The following is a 10781-nucleotide window of genomic DNA, read 5'->3' as shown; positions in this document are numbered from 1 at the left end:
CATTCTGGCCTTTCCAAAATTATGCTAAATGTATTGATATCTTGTAGTTCTGAAGATATTAGTGTTGCAAATCATGAAATTGAGATTTTCTCTAATACCCCATAAAGGGTCCATTTTTTTTGGGGGCTTTTAAAAAAGTACTGGTATAAATTACCAATTTTCTTAACTTACTCGGAAACTGGTTCCAATAACACCATCACTTGTTAGATAGATATTTCAATAAGCTTTCAAATTATACCCATTTTGTAAATAAATGTTTGTAGAACTGGATAAAACACGATTTTGTATCTGAACTTCCGAGTAAATAACTATGTAACAGGGTATTTCCCCCTCGAAAAAATTATTTTCCCTTTATCGGGTTAAAAATGCCTACGTGCGGTAAACGTTTCAAATGATCTAAGCATAGCCCCTAAACTCAACTGGCTCCGAAAGAAAATTTGAGTAAAATCGGGCCGGTCGTTATTAAATTTTGCTTATACACACCTACATCATATGATATGCGTAGAATGGCTGCAAAAGTTAATCATTGCTGCATACCATACATAATCGCATCAATCCGTGATTATACCAATTGTAAGTTATTGTGGATTTTACTAAAAAGACACCACAAATATAAACTGCCTAAGTTTTTTTCTGATTCACAAAGTGGGTTCCAGAAGAATTAAATAATGCACATACATATTTACTTATGTATATACATTATTTTATCCTTCTAACATGCTGAACATAAAGCACGATGTGATGTTTGTATTTATCGTGTAGTCCATTGATTGCCATATGTGCATGCATATGTATGTAAATTGAAATGCCTGCTGTAAATACGTCAGTGCCTTGGTATTTGGTCTGCCTTTTGCTTTAGTGACAAAAAGAGCAATGTAATATTATGTGAGTTCCCGTACGAAAAAATAGCAATACAATTGATGAACCAAATTGGAAAACTAATAGGTATTTCCTGGTACTAGAAAAGAGTATTTGTTTTATTTTCTTATATAAAATGGCAGAAATGAATTGTCTGAATTGTCCATGGCTTGGAGCTGTATTCCAGAATCACTATAATCTACCTTGATACAGACTATATACATTCTTGATCAGCGAAATATTTTCAGTCGATTTAGCGCTGTTCGTCTGTCTGTTTTAATCTCGCTATCTTTCGAACGAATATATAAATCTTAAATTTCCAAGAAAATGTGTCATATCAGTCGACATCGTGTAGCCCCATCTCTCGACATGCAGGGTTTTGGCGATTTAAGCCACATTACTAACGGTATTGTTTAAAATTCGGCATTTCATAACAATTTCTACAAAGATCCTAGGGTACCTATAGACTCCAAATAACGGTTACTCTCGATATTCGGTATTTCTACGGTTTAACCACATTTTCTAATGAAAGTGTTTCAAATTTTGTACATAATGCTCGCAATAGATACCAAACACTGTAGCCAATAACTTTCTATGTAGGTTCTTGTTTTTTTTATATAGTCCCTATTTACCGGTACCTCCTAATATTGGAATTTTAATGTTAAGACACATCTAAGATTAAATCGTGACTTTGGCATGCGAATACGACAGTGTTGCCACTTGTAGCTATAACAGTGTTGAATTTTCAAGTTATTGCAGCCAAAAAAAGGCAACAGTGTTATATTTTTTATTGGTTTTGGATTGGAAATTGGTTTATGTTAGTTCACGTTTTGGTATAGCTCCCATGTACAGGTACCGCTAGTTTCATTAAGACTTTTTAAAATAAAATTCGTTCCAGTAATATTCATGTTTTCATCCCTCCTGGCGGAGGTTTACTTTCCGTAATTAATGAAGTTTGTCGTTTAGTTAACGACGAAATTAAAGTAGTCGCTAGTTCGCAGTTCTTCTTTGCGTTATTCACAGGTCTTGGAGTTATTTTAAAATAATTTCTGGGGAGAATATCCCAGACAAAAAGCAAGGGAACTGATGAGGATTTGTGGTTCTTTCCGAAACCTAGGTATTCCCTGCCTTATCCCCTGTTAAACATTGCCATCTTTCTCCACTAATAAACAAACGTTGTTTTTATAAAAACAACAATAATGGGATTAAGCCTAACTATTTTGCAACAATGAAAAATTGAACATTCATAGGTGGGATTTGTCGAAAAAGTATTCTTACGAATGGACTGGTAAAAATTATATCTACAGTATTTTCTTTTGTATCTATCGCCACCTATGCTACTGCAGCATTGTCTTAACTGTAAGATATGTCCCTTGTTACATTTTAGTTTTCCTTTTTGGAGAATTATTCCCAATCCATTAATACTTGTACAATATTTTCTGGCACATGATCAAAAACTGTATTATTAAAGATCGGATATACTATTTATATTCATTTTGATGTTAATTTTATAACGCGTAGTAATTAACGGCCGATGCCATATTTTTATACCCTTTACCTTGGAAAGGACGGTATAGGGTTGCCCATATTCGACGGACCTTTGGGAAAAATTTTTATTGTGCCTAGGATGGTTGGTATTGAAAATCAGATGTATCGGTCCACGGTTTGGTATAGTCCCCATATAACGGTACCTCCCGATATTCGGTTTTTTTATGATTTTCCACATTTTTTCATGGATTTTTCTTAAAATTGGTGTTTGTAGGTCATAATGGGTTCTAGCTCCGGTGGCAAAACATTGTATGTGTAAGCCCATGTTTTGGTATAGCCCCCATATAACGGCACCTCCCGATATTCGGTATTTTGATGATTTTTGCCACATTTTCTCTCGAATTTGTCTAAAAATTGGTATTTGTGGGTCATAATGGAGTCTAGCTCGTATGGCGAAACATTGTATGTATAGGTCCACGTTTTGGTATAGCCCCCATATAACGGTACCTACTGATTTTCGATTTTTTGATAAAAATTGGTATTTTTAGTTCATAATGGGTTCTAGTCCATTGGTGGAACATTTAATATTTAATTAAACCTTTTCACATAACGCACATATAATGGTACCCACTGATATTCGATATTTTGATAATCCTAGTCATATTTTCCCACATAATTGTTTCAAATTTGGTATTTTAGAAGATTTGATATATGGCAATCCTTGAAGTACAAAATTGTCTATAAAGGTTCCAGTTTTGGTATGGCCCCATATAACGGCCTCACTCACTTTATGGGTTTTTGATAAGTTTAACTGCATTATGTAAAAGGTCTTACTGGAATATGAAGTTTAAGGTGTAACACGCTTGAATTCAGATACTTTTACATAAAAATGTTTCCACCTTAGGGTAAGGTGCGAGGGTATAAAAGTTCGGCCCGGCCGAACTTAATGTTTTTTACTTGTTACAACTTGTCTCTGTTCTGTTATAACTTTATTATTATTCATTATTTCAGCATTTAAATTTGAATAATTAAAACATATGTTATACTTACTACTTATGTTGTTGCCTTTATTGGCATGAATTAAATAAGGTTGTACGGTAAGTGAATTTAAATTTAAAATGCAAAAAAAAAATTAAATCACAGTTATGAAAAACTGTCAGTTCGTTAAATTGACCGACAAATTTGCCAATGATAACCGATTATGACTGTTGGCTAACATTTACATTTTTTAATCACGAGACTAAGATCTACCTACAGAAAAAAATCCAGATCGACCCGAGGGTTTTAGCTAAATAAGAATTGTTCCTATGTCACGAATGTCGTATTCATAGATCCGCTATGGAATTGGCATTTAAGATTGAGTGGATTTCGTAAAATCTTAACGTACTTTAAAAGCTTAATTAGGATTAAACACGATGATTGACTACCAGCTTAGCATCGTTGCCTTTATAATGTGTCACTTATATGCATTGCGACGGCTTCAAGCTTCTTGTGTATTGTGTAGAATAAACAATGAACAAAATTCTAGTTCTTCTCGTTCTATGTCATATTGTTCATGCAAAAAAACCTTCTTTGTGTAAGAATATAAGTCTTGCGTGGTTTCCAAAGCACTCTCCCCCGTGCAAATATACTACTGTTGATATTGCTGATTCTTTAAACTCATTTTTTTTTTAACAAAAAATGTGCCCGTTTCTGTTGGACCTTTTTTTTGATAAATATTCAATTTTTTTGAGTGCTTTGACTGTCATTGTACAAAATTAAGGTATTCAAACGAATAGTTTTCCTTTGAAATGACGAGCTTTTTTAGTTGCCTCAGCTATTACATTATATCCAGGAAAGCGAAACCTCTCTTTGTTTTCGTGCTTCCCAACATATATATATATATATATATATATATATATATATATATATATATATATATATATATATATATATATATATATATATATATATATATATACATATATATAAACAAACTACAAACGACGATCTGGCCCCAATGAACGTCAACTACATCTATATTAATTTTCTTGTTTAATATTCCATGTTCCAATGTTTCTTTTAAATATTTCAGAATTCTTTTAACTGCTTTCCAATATTCATCGTTGTAGTTTGAATAGACTCATAAAATTCACCGCATAGCCAATATTTACCTGCTCCCATTAATTTCTGACATGGATACTTGAACATTGCTTCTTCACAAATTGCTGATGGTACTGCCAATTTGCAATTTGATTCCAAAGGCGTGGAGTAGGATTTGCAATCCATCATGCAAAAACCATCAAGTACCAAGTCGGCGTATTTACGTTGAGAGATAAATATTTCATTTGACCAAAATTATTTACATCAAATGACGGCGATAGTGACATCGTGATGGAGTTTATCCATTTTGGTTCATTGGAAACCAACAATAAGTCGTCAATATATATAAGTATTAACATGTGTCTTCCGTACCATAAGACATACAAAGCTTTATTGAGTTCACAAACAGACCATTTCTTTCGTCCCATTGCTGCATTTCTCATGTTTCCCATTTATGTAGGCCGTCACAGCATCCATTTGATGGATTTTTGACGATGATCGCACAACAGGAGAGTAAGTTTCGTGAAAATCTTCACCAAGTGGTTGCGAATACCCTGTTGCTACTAATCGAACTTTTCTCTTTGACTCGATATACCAATCGACTGATCTTGACCTTGATATCTGCCTCGATAACGGCTTACGGTTATTCTTAACATAGACTTTGTCCTCTACATTATAAACTCTATGATTGCGGGTTTTGTTAAAGTTATGTAACTGTCTGTTCTGCACGTTACAAATCCACCCCTTTTTTACCAAACTCAGAGGGTGCTGAATGAATTGGTTTGTCCTTAGTAACAGAATATATTGTTCTATTGTATTCCATAGTTGATTGTAAAATGAGGTCAACGGTGTCCCCAACGGTCAACGGTGTCCCCAAACTTTCTTTCTATTTTAATGCATCTTGCTATTCGACAAGAGTGCTGTGGAATCGAAGACTGCTGGAATAGACATTTTTAGCAAGTCTTTTTTGAATTTGGTATTCTGTACCAGGACAACCGCTTTGACAGAAAACCAGTACCATCGACTTTATGGCATTTCTAAGACTTTTTACCAACCGATTTCCCTAGCAAAAATGGAAGTGGATCCAATGACTATCCTCATGGTTGAGGGTACTAAAATTTTCCCTGCTATTGTGCAAATAAGGTAATATTCTTTACCATCCAACTAAACTAGCATTATTCAAATTTTATTCATTATTCAATTTTATTCTAAGAAAACCCTTGTGTTTTTATCTATCTTTTTTTGCAAAACCCCACGCTCCACGACGCATTCGGTGTTTTACTCCCATCAGCGGAGCCCCTCTGAGCTAAACATTTGGTCCAATCTAACCGGATATTCCAGCCCTCTTGGTCGCTTTAGGAATCCACTACATACAGTGCACTGTATTCGAGTGAGGTCGATTTACGTTGGCTTCTAATTTAGATGCTTGCATTCGGCAGCATCATAACCAAAACAAAACTCGAAAATAAAATTGTGGCAAATATCGTTTGCTAATTTTCTTTTCGTTTGATTCATTTTAAACAACAAAACATTCAATATTTCGTTTCGTTGATACCAACAAAATCATCGTTGTTAGTAGTTCTTAGTTGGGAGTGCCTTACTACCTAAAGCAAAGTTCACAATACTATTCTCTTTGGTTGGTTTGTCCTTTTTAATATTGCAAATTGTTGTTTTTACATTTATTGTTTTTTCTGGGTGTAACAACAGCTAAATTCATTTTCTGTTTTGTTTGTCGCAAGTATCAACACTGTTTGATCATCCACCAACATCACTGTTTGCTTGTCGTTGTTCTCTGATCAGCACTTGTTTTTTGAGCTTTGTTACATCAGTGTACGAACATAACAAACGAAGGAAGATTATTTTTGTTTATTCCTCTTTCTGTCGTGTCCGATTATGTTACGTAGCTACACTACGTTGGTCGGTTACTTTTGTTTGTTATATTAGTTGGTATTGGGTGTAAAATTATTATTACAATATGGTTACAATAAAATCAATGCAATAGTGTACAGGGTTGCCCATATTCGATGGACCTTTGGACCCATTCCAATCGACGAGGCTTGTCCGCAGGCAATATTCTTTGCGTCGATTGAATTTTGTACGGGAACAAATGCAAATTAATGCGAATAATCCATTGTAAAGTGGACCGAGCCATGCCCAACTGCTGAGAACGGCGTTTTTGGGATGTTCTTGGGGACCTCTCAACACTGGCTCGTACGGCAGCGATATTCTCGGTCAATCGCCTTGGTCGACTTTTATATGGCCTCTTCGGATTAGAAAGAGCCTTAACAGTCGAAAATTTTTCGTATAAACGCTTAATGGTGTTCTTAGAAGGCGCACTTCTCACATTTTTTAATGTTTTAAAAGCACGTTGAGTTTTCACAATTGACTTCTTCTGTTGAATGTAAATTTCAAAGCGCTCGCGTGGCATGTATTGGTTCATGGTAAAAATCTGCTTGGATGTGACATCTCTGTCAAAAGTTATGGCGTTACCAGTTGGGTCCGTCGAATATGGGCAACCCTGTATTTAATTTTTGTTGTTGTTTTTGGTCATTTTGATAAGTTATATATAAGTCGTCGCAAAACTTAAAACAATTGGAAAATGTAACAAAAGAACATTTGCATATGGCAGAAATAAATATAACGCTTCTTTTAACAATTACTCCAATACAATGCCAATACTTTATAGAAAAATTATAAAATAACGTTGCATAACAAGAAATTTGATAAAACTCATGCGGATAAAACTCATAGAAATCGGCTCAATCCCTTTTGGTTTCTGAGTCGCAGGAAAATACTACCGCAAATATGTCTTTTGGCTGTGATATTGTTCAAAGTTTGGCATTGCCCCCAACTGATATTGATATTTTTGAGGGAGATTTTTCTTATTGGCCTTCCTTTCGGGATTTGTTTAGCGAAATTTACCTAAATAACAATCGCTTGAGTGATGTGGAACACAAGTACTTGCTTCTAAAAACTGCTGGAGAATCTCGGGAAATCGTTTCTCAATTTCCTCAACCTAATCGTGGTTTCGCTGTCGTATGGAAAGCAATAATTGGTTCATCATAAACTAAAGTCATTGTATAGTCTTCCAATTATTGTAAAAGAAACTGCATCGGGTCAAAAAGACATCCCACGGGGAATTAACAGTTGAATTTTTTCGATGTCGACCTATTACGTTCCCACATATCAATGGGATCCTATACTTGTCTTCAATTTCCTACAATGTTTACCTAAAGAAACGCAACTGCTGTGGAACAAGGTATATACCATCGGCTTCATTTGTGCTCAAAATTTAAAAAGTTATCCTCCGCCAATAGATTTGCATTCGTCAAGTGAGAGGGCTATTGTATAAATAAACTAGTAAATGGTCATTAAATCCGAATGGTTCGGTTCTGATTCCAAAGTCTACATAAAGCTCGTCAAAATCGTTGTTGTCAGCTTCAGTCCCAGTTTTTCGTCCCTCGAAATGTATAACCTCCACATCGGATTAAGTTCAATATCAAAAATCTAATTTTGTTCGTTCGGTCCCACGCCTCTCACAACCGCCCCTGCCGACCGAGGGGGCAACCTCCCTATAACGCAAAGAGCGCGTACGGACCAAGGCAGGTTAGCAATGGTTTCACACCGGCTACAGAAACTACATCAGCCAGTGAATAAAATACAAAAGTCATTTTAAAAGTTACACACAAAGTAGTAAACATAAATTTACAAAGCAACAATCTACAAGCACTGCTCATTGGCCACGTCTACTGTTCGGCATAGGGTATTGTAGATCAAATGCAAGATGATCAAAGGCGAAGTTCTACTGGTTCCGCGGAGGCATTTGCAGATAATATGCCGTAAAATGAGCATATAGAGTTAAAACATAAATATAAGGTAACATAAACATAAAATTATCGTAGATATTTCACGACATAAATTACATATGTACAATACAATTTTTTATTGTGTTCAAGGGACTATTTAAGGAAATAGAATTACCTAAGCTGTTATAAATTACACAAAGTGATCTCATTTCAAGATCATTATTTCTTCTTGGAGAATCAATCAATTAATCGTATTAATTTAATGATAAATAATGCTCTTAATCAACTTTAAACGGCTCTCGTATGGCGGAAGAAGTTCAGAGGGATTCCAATTTAAACCACGCAAAGCTAAAATTAAAAACTGAATTTGTACGCTACGGAACACCCGCAATATCGTTTGCAAGCACATATCGTTGCATAGAAAGGTATATTGTTGCCAAAGGTACTATTGTTACCATCCAACCAAACTAGCAAAAAATCGTTTAATTTTATTGTGTTTTTATTTACCTTTTTATACCCTTCACCATTATATGGAGGGTATATTAATTTTGTCATTCATTTTGTAACTGCTCGAAATATAATAGACCTTTCAAAGTATATATATTCCGGATCAGCGTAAAATTTAAGACGATATAGCGATGTCCGGCTGTCTGTCTGTTGTAATCACGCTATCTTTCGAACGAATTGGGATAGAAGGCTAAAATTTTTCATACATGCATAGTTTACCAGTAATCAGTTCGTAAATGGTTAATGTCGGTCCACGTTTTCGTATAGCCCCCATATAACGATACCTCCCCATATTCGCTATTTTCATGATTTTAGACGTTATTTACCGGAATTATTTCGAACTACGTAGCTGAGATTCGCAATAGGTACTACAGCCTATGACAAAAAGTTTTGTATGTAGGTTCACGTCTTCGTATATTCCCGATAGTCGGCATTTTAACGATTTTAGCAACATTATTCACCGGAATCGTTTCAAATTTCGTATTGAAAGATCCTAATGGGTATTTCAACTTATGGCAAAAAACTCCGTATGCAGGGCCACAGCATCGTATAGCCTCCATATGACGGTACCGCCCGATACTCCGTATTTTCATAATTTTTGCGACATTATTCACCGTAATTGTAAAAAATGTCGCATTTGAAGTTCGTAATGGGCACTACAGCCTATGACAAAAAATTTCGAATGCAGGTCCACGTCTTCGTATAGTCCCCATATAACGGTTTTAATTTATGTGGTTGTTTTCGGAATTTTTTGAAAATTTTCGAGTTCCTTCGAAATGAAATATTCAGCCTGGCCGAATTTAGCTGCTTTTTTACTGTTTTTTTTTCTATTGCAAAACACTACAGTCCTCCACGCATTCGGCATCTCAATCCCGTCGGCGGAGCCCCTCATTTGTGGTCCTTCGAACAGGATTATTCTTATTGCAATGTAACGATCCCAACACGAAGTAAGGCGGCGTTAGCGCCATTAGTCACTCGTTTAAATCTGTTGACATCGATAGATTTCAACGGTGTTAATCATATACAAATTAACTGTCCGACATCGGCCAAAGAGGACGAGAGCTCAAACACGCTTCTATCCTTGCCAAAACTGTTTCTAATTCTTTGAACGTAAACCTAAGATTTCGAGCTTGCTTTCAAGTCCACGCCAGTATTTGTAAATGGTCAATCAAGGGTGGTTCTCTCTGTTGGAAGTGCAGCCATGCATTGACTGCAGCTGCGCTTTTTCAATAAAAGGAAGACTTTACTATGCCGAACTTTAAAGTACGTAACATCAATTGAATATCACCGTGAGATGAGTATTGTCGGGAATCGCTCCGAATAGGAAAGCGTGGGTGAATGTGACAATCTACCATTCATCCGCATGACGCCGCATTCATCCACAAAGCATTAATGGGAAGTTGACAACTATCTATATATCTAACGGCTTTTTGTCTAACAAATTGTTGTACTCGTTAGAGAAATGCATCTTTTGCGAACGTCAAAAGGCGCATTTCTCTAACCAGATTATGATTCGACCATACAGATTTATTCTTACCTAACCAATAGACATACCACGACTTCCTAAATCTGCGGGTAATACCTAGGAATCCGGATTGAATTTACATGGGGATATGATTAGACAAACCAACACTGTCTAACCAGACCTTCTGCATAACAGTCTTCGCTGCCACAATCACTGGCGCCAACCAACCAACTGTGTAATGTAGTAGTGTAGCTGGATTTGTTAACAATAGCTGTAGCTGGATATGTAAACAATAGTTGTAGCTGAATTTGTTAACAAAATAGCTCTATTATTGGAAGTCAATTTTCTAAGCTCGAACTTTGCCGACGAGAGTGCCGTAATCAACTGGTCCCTAGATGCAAATGCAGTCTCAATGTCGTAAGCTCCAGCTAAAACATCGTCAACGTACATACAATTTCGGGAATTCTGATTCAGTATCTGCCAGTTATAAAAGAGTCCGGATTGCTAAGTATGGTGCACAATTTACACCAGTTCATAGTCTAAAATCTGCTACGTTTCCGAAGAGATTTACGCGG

At 35.8% G+C, this 10781-nt stretch overlaps 1 protein-coding gene across 3 annotated transcripts in view; it reads left to right on the top strand.

Annotated features, from left to right (window-relative positions):
* Positions 1 to 422: 422 nt before the first annotated feature.
* Positions 423 to 10781, top strand: part of LOC101901723 (alpha-N-acetylgalactosaminidase) — a 488470-nt gene continuing 478111 nt past the window's right edge. For all 3 annotated transcript variants that reach the window (XR_009343395.1, XM_059128175.1, XM_059128176.1), the window contains exon 1: positions 423 to 573. Coding sequence is in view for 2 of the 3 variants with exons in the window: in XM_059128175.1 (XP_058984158.1) it covers positions 498 to 573 (76 nt within the window). In the remaining variant the exon portion in view is untranslated. The remainder of the gene's footprint in view (positions 574 to 10781) is intronic.

Source organism: Musca domestica, unplaced genomic scaffold (assembly GCF_030504385.1).
Source record: "Musca domestica strain aabys unplaced genomic scaffold, Musca_domestica.polishedcontigs.V.1.1 5, whole genome shotgun sequence".
Classification (NCBI taxonomy): domain Eukaryota; kingdom Metazoa; phylum Arthropoda; class Insecta; order Diptera; family Muscidae; genus Musca; species Musca domestica.
The sequence above is the reverse complement of the archived record's forward strand: the minus strand, read 5'-3'. Positions and strand labels throughout refer to the sequence as shown.